General features: G+C 37.9%; 1 protein-coding gene across 1 annotated transcript; it reads right to left on the reverse strand.

Moving 5' to 3' along the window:
- Window positions 1–16094: 16094 nt before the first annotated feature.
- LOC145014581 (uncharacterized) lies at window positions 16095–20635 on the reverse strand. The gene is made up of 4 exons (XM_078972981.1): window positions 19197–20635; window positions 18421–18907; window positions 17119–17888; window positions 16095–16536 (listed from the first exon to the last, which is right to left on the reverse strand). The coding sequence occupies exons 1-4, from the start codon at window positions 20633–20635 to the stop codon at window positions 16095–16097; spliced, it is 3138 nt and encodes a 1045-aa protein (XP_078829107.1).
- Between the last annotated feature and the right edge of the window lie 943 nt (window positions 20636–21578).

Here is a 21578-nt window from a genome sequence, read left to right on the forward strand (position 1 = left end):
TAGTAATTCTGTTGTCAATTAAGGTCATTTTTATGGGAGAATTTATTCCTGCTTGGAATTGGGATTTTATCAAAAATTTTACAGCTCCGATATGGATCATTCTAATTTTTGATCTAATCTCAACTGGAATACTTTTTAAGTTATTGTTTATTTTTTTCTTAGTTAAAAGGGGTAGAAAGACAGCTCCTATTGTACCTTTTATGTCTACGAACATTTCTTTAGTACTAACAAAGTAGAAGATTTCATTTTTCATTTTAAGAGGATTTAGAATACTAAGTTTAGAAGGAACATATTTGAAAATGTTTTCTTTCTTTATTTTTAAATCTTTTTTCTTAACTCGAGAGAGAAGGTCTTGTTTTATTAAAAGTTTTGCATGAAAGCCGTCTTCATCTTCAACATAAGTTAAGATTTGTTTTTCTTCTGAATTATTTTCTTCAGAGTTGTTGAAAATTTCTTTATTCATTTTAAGAATTGTTAACAAGTTAAAATCCTTTTTCTAAGTTCTGAAACTAAGTTTTTATTTCTATCAAGATGTTCTTGACGTACTTCTTGCTTATGAAGGAGATAGTTACGTATACTAAGCATGTTTGGTATATATTCGTGAGTATGTTTAGTTTGTGCTTGTAGAATTCTGAAATTTATATGCACTAAGTCTTTTTTATTACTGAAAAGTATTTCTTTATGTTGAGAAATTTCAATCTCTTTTTGTTATGAATTCTTTCGAAAATTACAATGTAAAGTGTTTTATTATAATGTAATGCCATATTTATCAAGGCTCTAACACCAGTTTTGGTGTGTGGGTGTGTACGGAATATTTTTAACAAAGAAGCGAATATATATATATATATATATATATATATATATATGTATATATATAGGATTATTTTGAAAAGGATGTGGGTTATCTCACACCCCTATATATATATATATATATATATATATATATATATATATATATATATATATATATATATATATATATATATATATATATATATATATATATATTGGATTATTTTGAAAAGGATGTGGGTTATCTCACACCCCCAGCCGCTGGCAGAATCATCAGGTTTTGTGACGTTGTGATGTGGTACACAGTTATTGAATACATTGAACAATACAAAGAAGATATAACACAACTATTACTTTTATTTTTATATATAATAGGTTACGTCATTTGAAATTAAAGCACATGACCATAACTTAACAAAGCTAAGCAATAAGAGAACAAATGAGACCTCCAAACATTTCTTTGATAACTTTCATCTTCACATTGCCACTTTCATTCCTCATTTTCCTGACAATACATGTGGTTTGAAAACGTAAACACAATGTTGGTGAGTTCATAGTTTCTTATAGTTTTATATTTTAAAATAGTTTTATCTATTATTTTTTTGATGAAATTCTATTCTTCCTCACTTTCTTTGTAGGATATGTCACCCTTTTTGTAGTATAATATAATTTCTCGGTAAGGATTTTTTACCCCTTTCACTTATTGTTACATATTATTACTACTCGGAGGTGTTTCTTACAGGCAGTTTATTTTATTAAGGTTGGTCAAACATTTGTTACAATAAGTTTGTATAATCAAGATTTAGACTACATATTTTCCGCATACGACGCTTCATCAGACGTCTTGTTGGAGCATGAAAATGAACTACAATGTTAGTGTTTATTAGGCTATAATATTCCATTGAATGAAAAGCATATTCCCTCCACTAGTATATAAAGTGGAGGTGGTGGTCATTTTATTTGTAAGAGTTTGCACTATATAGACTTAGTAGTTTAGAGAGAGTGTGGTAAGATCTCGCCTACCATAAGAGAGTTATCTCTCCCGACCATGAGTGTTATTGTAATATTTGATATCTCTCTATTTATCTACTACAGTTTTACTCACATATTATGTTCTTCATGTTCATACACAATTATCTTCTTGGTCACCGATCCAATCGATAAAATAGGAACCTATAACTGGTATCAAAGCAAGACCTTGCAGATCTCACGATAAGAAAACCAAACAGATTATGGAATCCTATGATGTGCGTTGTTTGGAAGAAAATGAGACAGATGCTTGAGTGGGTCCAAATTGGTTTTTTTATTACACGTCGATTTTCAAATCCTTAAATGTTTCTTCAAGTGATCTATCTAGACCTAATTCGTATTGGAAGAGTATTTATGAATAGGAAGACAAAGAAGTTGTATACAAGCCTCTATCAACATCCTCTATTCCATCGAAGGGGAAGTCTAAAATTTCGCTTGAGGGGGAGTACTCTTGCTCACATAAGGGAGGATCCCATGCTATGTCTGAGGGGGAGCCCTCCACTGCACCAGAGGGGGAGTCTTCTGCAACATCTTCGGGAGAGTCCTCTGCCACACCTCAAAGGGGGTCGACTTTACATTATGATAGTCCTCAATCTTTAGTCCAATCTGATTCTCCTGATGCTGATACTACACCTTATACGTCAATGGAGAAAGAGCTCATTCCTAATGATGCATCCACTGTCTCTACAACTTTTATGGAATTACTCTTTCCTGATCTTATCGCAGATGAGTTTGTTGCAGAACCATCTAGCACTACTCAACCAACAAATGAAGGAGGTATCAGTATTTCACACTCTTCCTGTCTCTGTAAATGACATCAGCCAAGAAATACCTTCAAGGGTTCAATGCGATCATCCGATCGAAAATGTCATTGGTCAGCTAGGTGATGGTATTAAAACTAGAAGTCAGAGTGGAGAGGTGAATACATGTCTGTACTCTTGCTTTATTTCTCAAATCGAGCCCAACAATGTAGAAATGGCTCTAAATGAACCTAGCTGGGTGGATGCAATGCATGAGGAATTGCACCAATTTGAAAAACTCGGTGTTTGGAAGTTAGTTGAATTACCGAAGGGCAAGAAGTCTCTTGACACCCGATGGGTTTATCGCAACAACTAGGATGATTCAGGGGTCATTGTGTGGAAGAAAGCTCGATTGGTAGTTCGTGGGTTTCGACAAGTCGAGGGTCTTGATTACACTAAAGTTTATGCTCTAGTAGCTCGCTTGGAGGCTATCCGTATCTTCCTAGTGTATGCCTCTTACATGAACTTTACTGTTTATCAAATGGACGTCAAGACCTCCTTTTTGTATGGCAAGGTGAAGGAAGAGATCTACGTTGATCAACCCCCTGGGTTTGTTGACTCGAAGTATCCTAATCATGTCTACAAATTGGACAAGGCATTGTATGGGTTACATTAAGCTCCTAGAGCGTGGTATGCGACACTAACAAAGCATTTGCTCGAACATGGTTACTCTCGTGGCACTATCGATCAAACTTTGTTCATAAAGCACGTCGACAAGGACCAGATACTCGTACAAATATATGTCGATGATATTATCTTTAGATCAACCAGTCAGCAACATTGCAAGGAGTTCGAGGGTGTAATGAAGAAACGATTTGAAATGAGTTTGTTGGGAGAAATGACCATGTTTTTGGGGCTTCAGGTTAAATTGAATTCAACCAGAATCCTGCTACATCAAGCCAAGTTTATGGAAGATATTCTTGAGAAGTTCGAGTTTCACGATGCTAAATCTGCGTTAACACCGATGGCTGAACGACCTCTATTGACTCCAGATCCTGAAGGAGAATCCGTAGATCAAACTCAATATCGATGAATGATCGGATCGGTAATGTATCTTACTGCAAGTCGACCTGATATTATGTTTGCGGTTTTTCAATGCGCACGCTATCAGGCTAATCCTAAACTCTCTCATCTTATTGCTGTCAAAAGAATTTTTTGGTATATCAAAGGAAGCCCTTAATTAGGTCTTTGGTGTCCGAAGAATTCTGAATTTGATCTTTATGCTTTTACTGACAGTAATTATGGAGGCTATGAGCTTGACAGGAAATCTACCTTAGGAGGATGTCAATACCTAGGTGACAGGCTAGTTTCATGGCAATGCAAGAAGCAACACACTGTCTCGACTTCCACAGCAGAGGCGGAATATGTTGCTGCATCAACTTGCTGCTCTCAAGTTATCTGGATCCAACATTAGCTGTTGGACTATGGTTTGAATTATTTTGAAACCCCCATCTATTATGAAAATGAAACGGCAATTCAAACTGCTAAGAACCCAGTCCAACACTCTAAAACCAAGCACATCGACATTAAAATTCAGTTTATCAGAGACTGTTTTGAACGATCATTAATCCGGCTAGAACAGGTCCACACTGATAATAATGTGGCGGACTTGCTCACAAAGCCATTTAACAAAGTTCGCTTCGATGTGCTTGTCGGATATCTAAAAATGATACGTTTTGAGGATTAAGTTTTTTTTAATTATTATTATTATTTTTTTCTCAAATTTGTTTTCAATTTTTAATTTCGTTAAGAACATTCTTCTATTTTTAATTTTAATTTTTTTATTTTCTTTTGGTTTCCTATTTTTTTAGGCTAGATAATTTTTTTTGTTCTTTTACGTTAGATTAAATATGCGCATCATTTTTCATTTTACTTTTATTCTCATCCATGCAAAATATTAGGGGGAGAAATATAAAAATCTAAAAACAACAAAAAATCAGTAAATCCAAAAACAAAAAAAAAATCAGAAAATCATAAAACAATTTCTCTTGTGGGTATTATGATGGGAAATGAAATTAACAGGTGATAATGAGCAATCTGAATTGGCGTAACGTACCTAAGTTGAATCGTCTACGCTCTATACTCGAAGTGCTGGTAGGCACAATGTAAGTCCTTAATTTGCCTGTGTATCAATCAGATCCGTTTGATGGTGCCGAATCCCAATCAAACGGATGATGTCAGATCAAATAGAAGAGAATGAGAAGAAGAATATGATGAATCTTGTATGATATGATTATGAATGAAGATCCGGATACAAGATTTACACACACTAACACACACTCTCTTTTTTCTCTCTCTAGAACACCTTCAAATGCACACACTTAAGATCCTTGGTGTTCATCCCTCTTTTCCTCACACCCCTCACCCCTATATATACATGAGAATATGGGTCGGGTGAACATGGGCCGTAAATAGGGTTTACGACCATAAACCTGTTTACGGTCGTAAACACCTAAGATATTACATAAAAATACAATTTCCTAGAAAAGCAAAGTATAAACTATAATATTGACCCAACAATCTCCCCCTTGGTTTATAGCTTTCTTTTCTTTTCTTTAATGACCCAACAAGCTCCCCCTAAAAAGTAGCTGGCTTTCTTGATAATCTTCATTGGGAGCCTTGGCTTCAACATTTATCTTTAATGAATAACTTCATCTTGAGCAGTTGGGCTTTTCTTCAGAATTTGGCCTTGAACGCACGTCGGGTGAGGAGGTTTGATGAACTTGTTTTTGAAAGATAGCGCTTTCAGCTTGAGAATCTATAGAGAGAACATCAGAGAGAACTGAACTTCTGGATCACTTCAGCAGGTACAAAGATAGAAAAGACTGATTGAGGAGACTTCAATGCAATCTGTCACATATTCTTCAATTGCATCTTCACCTTGCTTATGGGGTTGAAGGATTGAATGTTGAAAGAATAATCTTCATTTCTTGCTCCTTCGAATATGAATTCTTCGATGCTCACGGATGAAGCATTGGCTCAGAAATCTTCAACACAAACTCCATGAGTCTTATCTATATCTGAAATCACTTTTCAAGACAAAATAAAACTAAAAGAAAATTTTAGCACACAATATTTTTGGAGTTTTCATATTTTCTGAAAAAGAAATAAAACAGAAATAACACTATTTTTTTGGATTTTTTTTTTGTTTTTTTTTTTTTTTATAATTTTTAATTCTCCCATAATATTTAAATTAGAAAAACTATGAACAAATTTAACAAAAACAAAAATAATAACTAACTTTAAGAGTGATTTGGGATAAAGTTTTTAGATAGTTTTTATGCACTTGTCGGTACCTTCTATCTTCACGTCTTTGTCTGGTCGATCGCCGGTATTGTTGTCCAGTTAAACACGAAAAATTGTGACAGATTTAGGAAATACTATTTTTTACAAGACAAGGTGAACTTAAGTTCCTAGATATTATATCTGATCCTAATTTCTTAGATACTATATCTTAAGGACCATTCAGCTGACGACGATCAGGGATATTGTTGTCCGCCTAAATTGAGTAGCGAGATCTATAGACAATTTGTATGTGTTAAATTTTAATTGTACTGGAACATGTTTCCCGCTTCCTGATATGCCCCAGTAATCAAGGACTTCTAGAGTACTCCTTACATCGGATGAGCAGACCATCATTAGGAGAGAAGATAGATTCAAAGTATTATCACTTATAGTTTTAGAGGGATTGAGAAGTAGAAGGTTGCATATGCTGTGTACCAGGTCGGATTAGAAGTCACGCAAAGGAGACAACATATGGCTAACAGATAAGAGGTATTTCACATATATAACCTGCAGAGAAATAGAGTTGCATATGTTACAGTCCAGGTCGGATCTCTTTCAATCACGCAGAGGAGGCAACATATGACTAACAGACGGAAAGAAAGAAAATGATATTCTACAGACCTAATTTATCGGAATTTACCAGTTGCCCCATCAATACCAGAATTAAGGACAAAATCCGCACATCTAGGAAAAGTTAATCCACGGTTTCAAGTACGGGTTCATTAATGTGACGAGTAGATTCCTATATATATATATATATATATATATATATATATATATATATATATATATATATATCCCTGCTCAACCTATCTGAGCGTCGTATTGTCATGCTGAACGTATATAACTAGGTCAAGATTTGTCAAGTCTATAAATTTCCTAAGTTCAACTCTGCCTAGTCAAGTCCATTTAGAATCTTTCGTGCCTATCGACGCATCAAACCAGAGCATAGACCCTTCAACTTTGGGTACGTTACGCAGACTCAGGTTGCCTGTTATCACATGATCATATCACTTCCCAAAACATCTCCCTCAAGCACATTTCATAACCAACATTTTTTTGATTTTTTGATTTTCTAATGTTTTTGGAATTTTTGTTTTTGTAAATTTTAAAATTTTTGTTTTGTTTTTATTTGTCCCCCTAAATTTGTGCATATGAGAGAAACGAAAGTAAATGCGCAAATTTAAACTATCCTAAAACAAAAATTAGTCTTTAAAGCGAATCAGCTTAAGAAAAACTCAGGAGTATAGAGAAGAAAACGCAAACCGTAAGTCACCGATTGAATTTGCATCCAGAAGGTCTGAGAACAACATGCGTAATCTCAGAACAGATCCAAAAATTCTTCATGTCATTAAGCACTAACCCCATTTGTGATCTCTTCCTTTCTTCCTTTCCCGCAAAGGACACATTCTCCCAAACAATGTTTTGAGTGTTGTACAGTTGAGAGATGCCTCCTATCATGTGCCTGGAACAGCCACTACCAACAAACCGAAGTCTGATGATATGCCTCCATAGCTGCTCCGACACAGAGCGAGATTAATTGGTCTTTGGAACCTAGTCCATTTTGAAACTGGGTCGACCTTTGTCGTCCTTGCACGGTACTCTCTCCCATGACATGTCCTGTTTATCACAAACAGAAGACATAGAAATATTAGAATCGTTAGAGTTGCATACCACGCTCGAGGAGCTTGATGTAACCCATACAATGCCTTGTGCAACTTGTAGACACGATTAGGAAACTTTAAGTCAACAAACCCCGGGGGTTGAGCAACATAAATTTCTTCCTTCACCTTTCCGTACAAGAAGGTAGTCTTGACATCCATCTGGTAGACCGTGAAATTCTTGTAAGAGGCATACGCTAGGAAAATTCGAATAGCCTCTAGACGAGCCACGGGAGCATACACCTCAGTATAATCAAGACCCTCGATCTGACGGAACCCACAAACTACTAATCGTGCTTTATTACGAATGATTACACCAGAATCATCTTGCTTATTCCGATATACCCAACGTATATCGAGAGACCGTTTGCCCTTCGGTAACTCGACCAGTTTCCAAACCCCAAGCTTTTTAAAGTGATTTAGGTCTTCATGCATTGCGTGTACGCAGCTGGGATCATTTAGAGCCAATTCAATGTTTTTGGGTTCTATTTGAGAGATAAAGCAAGAGTAAAGACATTCATTCACATCCCCACTCTGACTCCTAGTCTTGAATCCATCATCCAGCCGGCCAATGACATTTTCGATCGGATGATCGCATTGAATCTGAGAGGGTATATATGTTGGATAAGGTGTCTAAGTCCATAACTATTTCTGGTATGTACTTGACCCGACCCGGCATGGTCCATTTGGGTTGCATGGCACCATGCAATTGGATAGACTAAATGAGAGAAATAACACTTGGAGATTATTAATATATTATAAGTTCTAATATATTAATAATATTATTTGATTAGTTTGATCAAGAATTAATTTAGAATTAATTAAGTGATCAAAAGATAACTAATTAAATATATGGGTTGATTATGTAAATCATCCATATCTTGTATAGTGGGCTAAAAGGCTCTATGGACTATCAAGTTGGGTTCCACCCATAGGATGCTCCATGGATGCTCCATGGGAGTTACAAACCCATGGGTCATGGAAATGAAGAGTCATGACACATTAGGGTTTAACCCTAGATGTGTCAACACTATATAAGTAACATATTCTCCACCCAAAATTGGCTACACTAAGAAACAAGAGGGCTTGGCCGATTTTGAAGAAGTGAGTATTCTCTCATAAGTTCTTCCAAGAGCATTTGGTGTTGTGTGAAGCATTTGAGGCATCACACTTGGGGTGCTAGGCCCACAAGGTTTCAAGGAACACAAACAACAACAAGGTAAGTTATTCTATCTATACTTTATGTTAAAATTGTTCCCCATGTATGCTAGATAGGAATATAACCTTGGAATTCAACTTTGCATGACAATTAGACAAACATAGATCCAAGGTTATTAGGGTTGCATGTACACTTAGGAAGTGTTAGAATGCTCAAAACCCATCAGTGGTATCAGAGCCTAGGCTTGTTTGCTCTTATTTGTGCTTAAAAGTTGAAAACAGAATCGGAAATTTTGCTGTCTGCGAATGGACTCGTCGAGTCTATAGGGGGGACTCGTCGAGTCCATGAGTATCTTCAACCAACTCGGCGAGTCAGTTTATGCACTCGGCGAGTAGGGTCGAATGAGTGCAGAATTTCGATTCAGTTGCTGGAAAATGAATTAGAAACATTACCCTAAACTGTTTTGGTAATTGAAAACTTGTTTTTTGGTGGTGTAATGTCTTTGCTAATTCATTTACAACAACTAGTTATCAAAATTACAAAGTTTTATGTAATTTTTGATTGTGTTCATATTCATGTTCTTGTTCTTATGATGTTTTAGATGATCATAGGAATTATTTGTAACCTATCTGGTAGTTTAATTCTTGATCATAATGTGTTTTAATGGAGTCCATAACTTATCCTTAAGTTATGGAAAACCAAGAGTCACACTTGAGTTAAAACAATTAAGAAAACACAAGAGTTAGAAAAATGAAGAGTCTTCATTTTTATTACTCTATTAAACTCATAAGTTACAAGAAATGAAAAGTTTTGAAAGTTACTAAACTTGCCCTCAAGTTTTGGAACAAGTAAAGTTAAGTTAAAACTTTAAGTTCCAACCCCTAGAATTTTAAAAGTTAACATTCAACCCTTATACTTATATTATGATGATTTAATAATTATATATATATATGTATAAGAATAAAGTCGTCTTACCGCTAGTACGCCTCATTCACGAAACCGGTCTATAAGGTGGGTATAAGGTTGTTGCCTATAAAATGGTGACTTAATGGGTGAATATTCTCACCCACCGCTTGCTTGACTGGTGGAGGGTCGTTAGCCGAACGGGTAAGACAAGGACTTATAAATTCTCATTCAAAGTATGATGAATATAATAAATTAACTAAATATTTATTAAATTCCCAATCTTAGTTACTTTAGGAAAAATGTGAATAAGGTGCTAATCCATGAAATTACACTTTACACTTTGTCTAAGTCGTTGGTGGAGCATGTGTGGTTAACCGGCACACTAACTTGGACTTAACAAGGTAGGTAAAGGGTGACTTAAGATTTATTATAGTATCGGTGGAGCGTGTGTGGTTTACCGGAACATCGATTAAGTGATAAACTTTAAGGGTACCAAGTGATTTGCATGGTTACTTCACACCTCGTTTCGTGATCCTCGGCATCCCAGTCACAAAACCTGGAGGGCACTCCCGAGATTGAAACATGCCTTTGAAAAGTTCATTGGATCTCAAAGAATCTAGGAATTTCTAAAACCAATAAAAACTAAATATCTAATATTTCGGTTTTCGTGGTGGAAATTGGTGAATCGTCATTCACCTACCTTTCAAATATGGTATAGCTTAGATTACGGCATACCTCTTCTAAGTTATATTATATTGTGATTGGATCCTAGCCTTAATATTACATTTGGGTGTTCTATTAAGGACTCTCTTAAATCTAAACTAAACTTGTTCTTCTTTTTCAGATGTCTTCAAATAATGCTTTTGGCTCGAATCCTAATGGCTCCTTTACTCTTATGAGTCTGTGTGGGAAAGTCACCTTTGATGGATCCAACTTCAATAAGTGGATCAGAAACATCAGGATGATTACCCGCTACGAGGACAAAGAATATGTCCTTGACAAGGAGCTTAAGGAAATTGACGAGTCCACTGCAACTCCCCAGGAGATCGCTGCCTTTCATACTCATGAAAGAGATGCAACCAAGGTGGCTTGCATCATGTTGGCCACCATGACAGCTGAACTCCAAAAGTCTTATGAAGATTTCTACCCTTATGAAATGCACCAAGATTTGATGGAAAGATACCATCAAAGTGCACGACATGAGAGGTACGAAGTCATCTGCTCCATGATAACAACCATGATGAAGGACGGAGAGTTCGTCACGAGCCACATGCAGAAAATGCAAAGGTATGTGGATCGTTTGCTGAAGCTCAATGTGAACTTTCCTGAGGAGCTTGCAATAGATATCATTTTGCACTCCTTACCATCGTGCTATGATCAATTCCGCATGACATATCACATGAACAAGGAAGAGGTCACCCTCAGCAAACTTCAGGGACTTCTCAAGATCGTAGAAACAGGTCTTAAGGGGAAGTCGGTTGCTATCACTCCTACTCCAGACTCAACTCCGGTCTTGGCAATCGGGCAAAGTCGAGGGAGGAAGAGAAAAAGATCTTCGAAGGGTACCAAGGCTCGGACCCTTGATGGCTCTTCTTCAAGTGGAACCAAGAAAGGTTTCATTACTTTTTCTTCTGACCCAAAAGAGGCTGAATGCTTCTATTGCCATGAAAAAGCTCATTGGAAGCGGAACTGCCCAAAGTACCAGTAGGATGTGAAGGATGGGAAAGTCAAACCCAACCATGCAGGTATTTACACTATCATTTCTAATAACTCACCTCATTCGAAATCTTGGGTCCTTGATACCGGTTGCGGTATTCATATTTGTTGTGACTTGCAGGGACTAGGAAGAAGCGAGAATATGGAGCAAGGAAGAATAAACTTAATCATGGGGAATAGGAAAGTTACACCTGTCACCAAGATTGGAGTTTATACTTTATCGCTAAGTAGTGGGTTAAATTTAGATTTGAATAAATGTTGTTATTCGCCAGAAATGGCAAGAAATATTATTTCCTTTCATGCATTGTACACACAAGGTTTCACCTTTTCGTTTGATAATGAAGTTGGTTCGATTAATGCTTTCTTTAATAATGTTCTTTATTTTAAAGCATTACCTTGTGATGGTGTGTATGAAGCTGTATCTATTGTAGATAACTTAGGAAATAATGTTTTGTGTGTTGATTCTACTAATAATAATAACTTGGATAAAGCATCATTATGGCATTGTCATCTTGGACATATAAGCAAGAAACGCATAGGCCAACTCCAAAAGGATGGAGTCTTGGAGTCGTTTGACCTAAAGTCAAATGATAGTTGCGAATCATGCTTACTTGGAAAAATAACAAAGTCACCCTTCACAGGCTCGTGTGAAAGGGGTGAAGGTTTGTTGGACCTTATACACACGGATGTGTGTGGACCGTTCAAACATGCCACAAGAGATGCTAATCGTTATTATTTGACTTTTACTGATGATTACAGTAGATATGGATATGTCTACTTAATCAAGCATAAGTCAGAGACTTTCGAGAAGTTTAAGGAATTTAAACAGGAAGTCGAGAATCAATTGGGCAGGAACATTAAGATGCTTCGATCCGATCGAGGTGGTGAGTATCTTAGTTCAGAGTTCCTCTACTATCTAAAGGAATGTGGGATTGTCTCACAATTGACACCTCCCAGGACACCACAGTTGAATGGTGTGGCTGAGAGGCGTAATCGAACCTTGTTGGACATGGTTCGTTCCATGATGAGTCGAGCTTCGCTACCAATCTCATTCTGGGGGTATGCCTTAGAGACTGCCGCCCATATCCTTAATCTAGTCCCTACAAAGAAAGTTGCCAAAACTCCTCACGAGATGTGGACTGGTAAAGTACCTAAACTAGACCACATCAAGATTTGGGGTTGCGAGGCTTTCGTGAGATGCGAGACTCATGATAAGCTCGAACCCCGAAGCGAGAGGTGTATTTTCATCGGCTACCCACAACAATCCTTTGGTTACCTCTTCTACAGACCTAGTGACAATGTGGTCTTTGTAGCAGGAGAGGAGTCTTTCGAGAAAGAGAGTTTATAAGCCAAGGAGACAGTGGGAGGCAAGTTGATCTTGAAGAAATTCAAGAGTCAAGTGGTGAAGGAACTTCAAACTCTAGCCCTCAACTTGAGGAGGAAACTCCTGTTGAGCCAATTGACGAATCTGTACCTCTGAGGCGTTCCACGAGAGTTAGGAGTACACCTGAGCATTACTATGGATTCCATATTACTGCAGAAGGTGAGACACTTATTAGTGATGAGATACTAGTAAGTCAAGATGACCCTAATAGCTACGAGGAAGCCATGGCGGGCCCCGAGTCTGCCAAATGGAAAGAGGCTATGGATAGCGAGATACAATCCATGTATGACAATCATGTTTGGAACTTGGTTGAGAATGTACCAGGTCGAAAGACTGTAGGGTGCAAATGGGTCTTTAAGAAGAAGACCGACATGGATGGTAAAGTACACACTTATAAGGCTAGACTGGTTGCAAAGGGCTTCTCTCAAATTCCTGGAGTGGATTATGATGAGACCTTTTCTCCGGTAGCCAAGATTAAGTCTATTCGGGTTCTGTTAGCCATAGCCGCATTTCATGACTATGAAATTTGGCAAATGGATGTCAAAACCTCTTTCCTTAATGGGAAGTTGGCTGAAGATGTTTACATGAGTCAGCCAGAGGGTTTTGTCAGCAACAAGTACCCTAATAGAGTGTGTAAGCTTGAGAAATCCATTTATGGATTAAAGCAAGCACCTCGTAGATGGAATCTTTGCTTTGATGAAAAGGTCAAGGAATTTGGCTTTTCTAGGAGTGAAGATGAATCTTGTGTATATGTCAAGGCTAGTGGGAGTATAGTTAGCTTTTTGGTATTGTATGTGGATGACATACTACTCATAGGAAACGACATTCCAACCCTGCAGGAAGTAAAGTCCTGGCTTGGAAAGTGTTTCGCTATGAAGGACCTTGGTGAAGCTGCCTATATTTTGGGGATAAGGATCTTGAGAGATCGGAGTAAAAGACTAATTGGACTTAGTCAAAGTACCTACTTGGATAAGGTTCTGAAGAGATTCAGAATGCAAGACTCCAAGAAAGGAGAATTGCCCATCCAGTGTAGTGCCAAGTTGAGTAAGACACAAAGCCCTAGCACTGAGGCTGAGATAGCAGAAATGAGTCGAGTACCTTATGCTTCGGCTGTAGGTTCGATCATGTATGCTATGACGTGTACTCGACCTGATGTAGCCTTTGCCTTGAGCATGGTTAGCAGGTTTCAGGGGAACCCTGGCAAGGCACATTGGACTGCGGTAAAGAATATTCTCAAGTACCTACGAAGGACTAAGGACTGGGTCCTTACCCTCTGTGGGAGTGATGAATTGAGAGTTGTAGGGTATAGTGATGCTAGCTTCCAGACTGAGAGGGATAACTTCCGCTCTCAGTCGGGCTGGGTCTTTACCCCTAAATGGAGGAGCAATTTCTTGGAAGAGTTCCAAGTAAGAGACAGTGGCAGATTCTACTTGTGAATCAGAGTATATTGCAGCTAGCAAAGCGGCAAAAGAGGCGTTATGGCTGAGGAACTTCATTGGAGACCTTGGAGTTGTACCAGCTATTAAAGAGCCAATGGAAATTTTCTGTGATAGTGAAAGTGTTGTTGCCTTAGCCAAGGAACCAAGGGATCACGGGAGATCCAGACACATCGACAGAAAATACCATTTCATCAGACATCGGATCGAAGAAGGACTCCTCGTGGCAAAGAGGGTATCATCAGATGAGAATCCGGCAGATCCCCTCACGAAGGGACTGACTCGGGTTAAGCATCTCCAGCATGCTCGGAGCATAGGGCTGAAGGATGATATTAGATTTAGTAGTTAGATAATCTCGAAATTTGTAAAGTGTAATTGACATTTGATGATGAATAAAAGTGTTTTATTTATGAGTAAAGTGTTGCTATCTCTTTTCGATCGTTTACTATATTTCTTTTGCATGTTTTGACTTCCAGAATAATTTTGTTTGGTATAACATATTATTCAAACCTCCACAGTCGGTCATATGTCGGAAGTAGGTATGAATCAAGACTGTCATGTTTGGTTGTAGAGGTCTTAGACAAGGCTACAACAATCATGAGTGCTCATAAGTTCTGAGCATTGGACTCAACCCACGCTCACTGGAATCACTTCATGGAATTCTATCTCGAGTGATCGTGAGACGGTAATATCATATAAGTCTTTAAACCTAGAGATATGATTTGTTACTTACAAGTTGGTTATGCATTGATTGTACGAAAAACGCATTGGTAACTCGATGTTATAAAATCGTGCTCTTGTGTGTAATTCAATGAGTAGTAGAACAAACATATGAGTCGAAGTTTATCTATTCCTTCTTGGATTAGAAGCTGATATCTGGGCCCCTCGATGATTTTGTTTTGACCTATGTACCGGGCCCGATCAGAACTAAATTGATGTGTTCAATGAAGTTCTTTGTCAAACAAATCGGAAATCGGGAAACAAATTGTTGGACAATAAGTAAGACATTGTTCCATGTATTTGTCCGACTGATATCTAGAACAGAGGATTATATGATCACTTATCTTAAATGGCGTACCATCATCTTCTCAGTTTCGAGAAACCTTGAAAAGAGCTACGATTGCCGATCGGTTCCTGAAGTCATACTTGCAGTAATAGTTATTAGACTTATCCAAGTGGGAGACTGTTGGATAAGGTGTCTAAGTCCATAACTATTTCTGGTATGTACTTGACCCGACCCGGCATGGTCCATTTGGGTTGCATGGCACCATGCAATTGGATAGACTAAATGAGAGAAATAACACTTGGAGATTATTAATATATTATAAGTTCTAATATATTAATAATATTATTTGATTAGTTTGATCAAGAATTAATTTAGAATTAATTAAGTGATCAAAAGATAACTAATTAAATATATGGGTTGATTATGTAAATCATCCATATCTTGTATAGTGGGCTAAAAGGCTCCATGGACTATCAAGTTGGGTTCCACCCATAGGATGCTCCATGGGAGTTACAAACCCATGGGTCATGGAAATGAAGAGTCATGACACATTAGGGTTTAACCCTAGATGTGTCAACACTATATAAGTAACATATTCTCCACCCAAAATTGGCTACACTAAGAAACAAGAGGGCTTGGCCGATTTTGAAGAAGTGAGTATTCTCTCATAAGTTCTTCCAAGAGCATTTGGTGTTGTGTGAAGCATTTGAGGCATCACACTTGGGGTGCTAGGCTCACAAGGTTTCAAGGAACACAAACAACAACAAGGTAAGTTATTCTATCTATACTTTATGTTAAAATTGTTCCCCATGTATGCTAGATAGGAATATAACCTTGGAATTCAACTTTGCATGACAATTAGACAAACATAGATCCAAGGTTATTAGGGTTTCATGTACACTTAGGAAGTGTTAGAATGCTCAAAACCCATCAATATATTGGCTGATCTCATTGATAGAAACAGGAAGAGTGTGAATATTGAAACCTCCATCATCTGCTGGTTGAGTCCGATTAGAAGACTCTGCTACAAACTCGTTTGCTATTTCTTCAGGAAAGAGGAGTTCCATAAATGTTGGATTGTCAGCGGAAGCATCTGTAGTCATGAACTCTCTCTCAATGGGTGTTAGAGGTGTAGCATCAGCATTAGGAGTTTCCGGTGGAATTTCAGACATAAGACTAAATGGTTGTTCAGATAACTCGCCCTCAAAGTGAACATAGAACTCCCCCTCAAGTGATGTAGAGGATTCCCTTTCAACCGTTGGGGGTCTGTAGACAACTTCTTCATCTTCGTCTTCAATTACAGGAACATTCTTCAGATCAGAGGAAGATCCACTTGAATTATTTGAGAACACGTTGAGAGATCTGAATAAGGATGTGTAATCAAACAATCAATCGGGACCCACTCTAGCATCAGTTTCATTCTCCTCCAGCCAGCGCACATCATAAGATTCAACAATATGCTTTGTTCTTTTGTTGTAAACCCTGTATGCAGTGCGCGCAACATATCCCACAAAGTAACAATCATCAGCTTTGGCATTAAATTTAGGGTTGGAATCTAAGTGAAGAAGGGTGCAAGGGCATCCAAATACACGGAAATGGCCTACAGATGGTTTGTGTCCATAAAGAATTCCGTATGTTGTCTTCATCTGATCTTTGTTGATTAAGACACGATTTTGCACGTAGCAAGCAGTGTTGATCACCTCGGCCCAAAAGAAGGCAGGAAGTTTGGAATCACAAAGCATTGTCCTCGCGGCGTCTTTCAATGTTATGTTCCTTCTTTCAGCAACACCATTTTGTTGTGGTGTGTGAGCAGAGCTATATTGCCGCACAATCCCCTTTTCTGTGCAAAAATGATCAAGAGTAGCATTCTTGAATTCAGCTCCGTTATCAGATCAAAGCGTCTTCACTTGATTGTTGGTTTGCTTCTCAATCATCACAACAAACCTTTTTATCAGATCAGCAACCCCTGCTTTGTTGGATAAGAAGAAGACCCAAGTAAATATAGAGTAGTCATCAATCACAACAAGACAGTATGAGCTTCTGCTGATGCTCAGGACGTTGACCGGACCAAACAAGTCCATATGCAATAATTGGAGAAAATGACTAACTGAGGTGGTTTTCTTGGGCAAATGTGGTTTCCGATGATGTTTGCCTTGGGCACATGAAACACATTTTTCAAAAGTAATAAAGTCTCTGACAGGAAGGCCTCGGACCGTTTCGTTTTTCGCTAGACGATTCAGGTTTTTCACATTAGCATGACCAAGTCTTCGATGCCATAGCATAGCATTGTGTTTGGAAACCTTTGAGAATAGACAAATGACTTGATCAGGTAGGTTAATGTTCATGTCAATGATGTATGCATTTCTTTCCCATTTCGATTTAACTAGAATCCATTCCTCTGGAATGACGATGCCAGGCTTGAGAATCAAACACTCCTTATCAGTAAAATGGGTTGAATAGCCTTTGTCACATATCTGAGAGACACTCAACAAACTGTGCTTTAACTCGGGTGCAAAGTTGACATTTTCGAAGCTCAGCACTCCATTTGAAATAGTTCCGTGCTGTGTGATTTTTCCACCATCTCCGCCCGCAAAGGAAACATAACCCCCATTAAAAGTTTGAATTTCGCTCAAGTGGGAGATGTCTCCAGTCATATGCCGGGAGCAACCGCTATCGACGTACCATGGACAGACGATATTCCTCCGCAACTGCCCCTGCAAAATGAGTGGAATTATTTAGATTTAGGAACCCAGGTCATCACAAACCTGGACTGTAACATATGTCAAAAAGTCAGCTGGCTTTGAAATTTGGGTTTCCATTGAAAATTAGGTTTTGTCAAAAAGTCAGCTGGCTTTGAAATGGGTTTCTTAACAGATTGGTATGAGCATTTGGATTTTCTACCAGTGATGTTAGAGGATCCAGTGGTACCTTTTGAAGAGACCGATTTTGAAGCAGCCTTGTTCGATTTTTGAAAATGCTTATTATTTTTGACAACATTCTTATTCTTGTGTAAACTAGCCCTTGTTTTCTTTTTATGTCCTTTCCCATTATTATTTTGAGAATGAGACCTTGAGGATTTTCTAGTTAAAGACCTTCCTCGAGACTCATTTTCACTTCTTAATGACAAATAATGCATAAACATCCTGTTTTGACAATTCCGAGCTATATGTCCACCAACACCACAATTAAAGAAAATATGTTTATTGTTTGAATTGATATTGCATTTTTCAAGTTTATTTTCTTTACAGACGTTTTGATTTGTGGAGTTGATGATTCTTCATGAAATTCACAATCATCAGAATTACCAAACAGTTCATCAAACATATCAAAAAAGTTAAATTCAACAGTATCAGACAATGTGCTAACACAAGGAACTTTTTCAATCTTAACACACTCAAATTTGTTCACAGTAGAAAAATTAGAAATAATAACAGAGATAGATTCTCCAGCTTCACACTTGGCCTGATCTAAGAGTGGATCTGCAGAGGAAGTAGAAACATTAGTACTTTCAATGTTAATAAAACCACTTGAAACAAAGCTGGTTGGTTTGCCATATCGAAGATGTGACTCCCTGTCAGTTTCGTTTTGTGTCAAAGGGAATGATGTGTAATTATGATTAAAAGGTGATGGAACACAACCATACCCTAGGCCTTTACTTTCATTTTCTTTGAATTTCATTTGTGTTTCGCATAAAGACTCAACTGTTTTACTGGAAGCAGAGTAATTTTTGAAACTAACATTATTTTTTCCAGTTTTAATTTTCAATTCATCAAGTTCTTTGGTCACACTATCTAGTTGTCTCTTAAGTAATCATAAATTTCACATTTTTCACTGAATTCTATTTGTATTTTTCTAAAGTCTTTTATTTTGGCCTCTAGTTGAGCTTTAAGTGGTTTATGTCCCTTCCTAAGTTGATAACCCTCATATTTAAGATCTTCTACTTGCCTACGTAAGGTTTGAACTTCATTTCGAAGAAGTGTAACATATTCCTTGCAAGCAAAAGAACAAGAAGGTAGGATTACCTCATTTTCTTGGATTCGGAGGAGGTGGAAACCATCAGGGCAAGCTGCAACTCCATCATTTCAGCTTCTGGATTAGCATCGTTGTTCTTTGAAGCAGCATCATCAATTTGAACCAAGTGAGCATTCTCTGGCCCTGATATGTTTAAAGCTTGAATCTGATCCTCCCAGTCAAATGATTGAACAACCATAGCTGTCTCTCCATTAGTTGTAACTCCCACACGGTTATTTCCCATTGGAACCACCTGTCGGTTGTTGTTGACTCTACGATCTGGCTTTAGACAATCACGAGCAAAGTGACCCGACTCGTGATAGTTGAAACATCTCAGCATGATTTTGTTGAAACCCACCTTTTTGTCAGCATTCATAGCCCAATTGTTTTTCCCTGTTTTCTTGGCGAATTGTTTAGCTCTGAAGACAGCCATATCAATTTGCCAATTGATGTCCATTTCCTCCACGTCTTCAGGATGTATCTGGTCTAGGTCAGCAAAAGATAGTTGCGGTGGAAGATCTCCAGCTACAAAGGCATTGTAACAGTTGACCAGCCCAGTGACTAGATCCAGATTTTCATCGGATTCTTTGTTGTTGGAAGATGAGGCTTTGGTTGACACATTGGAAACCGGTACAATTTGTTGAACTGATACACTTGGAACTTGATGTGGTGGAATCAATGTTGTGGCATTGAGGGTTTGAATCTGAGGTTGTTGAATTGAGAAAGCGTGACTTGAGTGAGTCAGGAAGGATGACAGAGCATCATTGTTGGATGTAGTACCAAGGTTTGCAGTAGAATATGAATTCATATGATTGATTTCTCTCTGTTTGTCATCAATGTCACAGGATTTGATGACAGCCATAATTTCTGCAAGAGTGAGACGATTCAAATCCTTGGTTTTCTTAATCACAGCCACATTCATGTCCCATGATCGAGGAAGTGTATTCAGTAGTTTCTTGTTGATTTCTGACTTTGTTAAGTAAATCCCAGAAATGTTCATGTCAGTTGTGAGAGCAGTGAATCTTTGCAGTTGAGCCTCAAGAGTTTCTCCTGGAATGTAGTTGAAAATGTTAAACTTTTGTCTTAGCATGTCCTGCCTACTTTCTTTCATATCTTCATTCCCTTCGTAGACCTCAATAAGATCTTCCCAAAGAGCCATGGCTGAAGTGTATTCGCGAAATCCTTGAGCAATGTCAAGAGATAGTGCCATGGTTAATGTAGCTAAAGCTCTTTCCAGTTCTTCGACCAGTTCAAATTCTTCATCAGTGTAGTTTTCAATGGCCTTGTCAATCAACTGACCTCCAACAGTCATGGTCACCCTAACTGGACCTCTAAGTATGCTTCTCCAGATCTTGAAATCTTTCATCTTGATGTACTTCTCAATTCTGTATTTCCATTCGGGAAATCCTTCAGCAGACATCAACCTCAGAATGCGAGTAGTAGTTCCCATAACAGCATCAAGTTCATGAAATTAAGCTTGAGAATCCATTTTAAAATTAAAGTGTTCTAACAATTCCAAAAGAGTTTACGGTTGGTATGGCAAATCAAGAGTTTGCGGCCGTAAACTATGTTTGCGGCCGTAAACTGAGTTTACGGTGAGTGTTTGCTGTTTTGGAGTTTACGATCTTACCAATTTACGGTGTTTGAGTATTTATAGTTTACTGTTCTTCGAAAATGTTTACGATGATGGTGTTTTAACTGATTATGGTTTCTCGAATGGTGTTTACGGTCAACAGTAAACTCCTTGAACGTCCAAAATCTCGATCAGATGAGTTTGATACCAGTTTACTGCTCTGATACCAATTGTAAGTCGCTAATCTGCCTGTGTATCAATCAGATCCGTTTGATGGTGCGGAATCCCAATCAAACGGATGATGTCAGATCAAATAGAAGAGAATGAGAAGAAGAATATGATGAATCTTGTATGATATGATTATGAATGAAGATCCGGATACAAGATTCACACACACTAACACACACTCTCTTTTCTCTCTCTCTAGAACACCTTCAAATGCACACACTTAAGATCCTTGGTGTTCATCCCTCTTTTCCTCACACCCCTCACCCCTATATATACATGAGAATATGGGCCGGGTAAACATGGGCCGTAAATAGGGTTTACGGCCGTAAACCTGTTTACTGCCGTAAACACATAAGATATTACATAAAAATACAATTTCCTAGAAAAGCAAAGTATAAACCATAATATTGACCCAACACATAAAAGTTTTTAAATGGACTTGACTAGGAAAAGTTGAACCTAATGAATTTTAAAGACTTGACAAACCTTGACCTAGTTAGATCCGTTTAACCTGATGTCACAACGCTCGGATAGGTTGAGCAGGGAGATATACATGGGAATCTATCGGTCACATTAATTGAACCCGTGCTTG

This window comes from Lactuca saligna, chromosome 1, assembly GCF_052625555.1.
Source record: "Lactuca saligna cultivar CGN05327 chromosome 1, ASM5262555v1, whole genome shotgun sequence".
NCBI lineage: Eukaryota > Viridiplantae > Streptophyta > Magnoliopsida > Asterales > Asteraceae > Lactuca > Lactuca saligna.

What these genes read in the sequence shown, in the direction of transcription:
- LOC145014581 (XM_078972981.1), bottom strand. Translation starts at nt 20,635, where the DNA reads ATGGGAACTACTACTCGCATTCTGAGGTTGATGTCTGCTGAAGGATTT. An exon ending in CTCCACAAATCAAAACGTCT is followed by an intron (nt 17,889 to 18,420) that starts GTAAAGAAAATA and finishes CTCATTTTGCAG; the next exon opens with GGGCAGTTGCGGAGGAATAT. An exon ending in GTTGCTGATCTGATAAAAAG is followed by an intron (nt 16,537 to 17,118) that starts GTTTGTTGTGAT and finishes ATCCTTATTCAG; the next exon opens with ATCTCTCAACGTGTTCTCAA.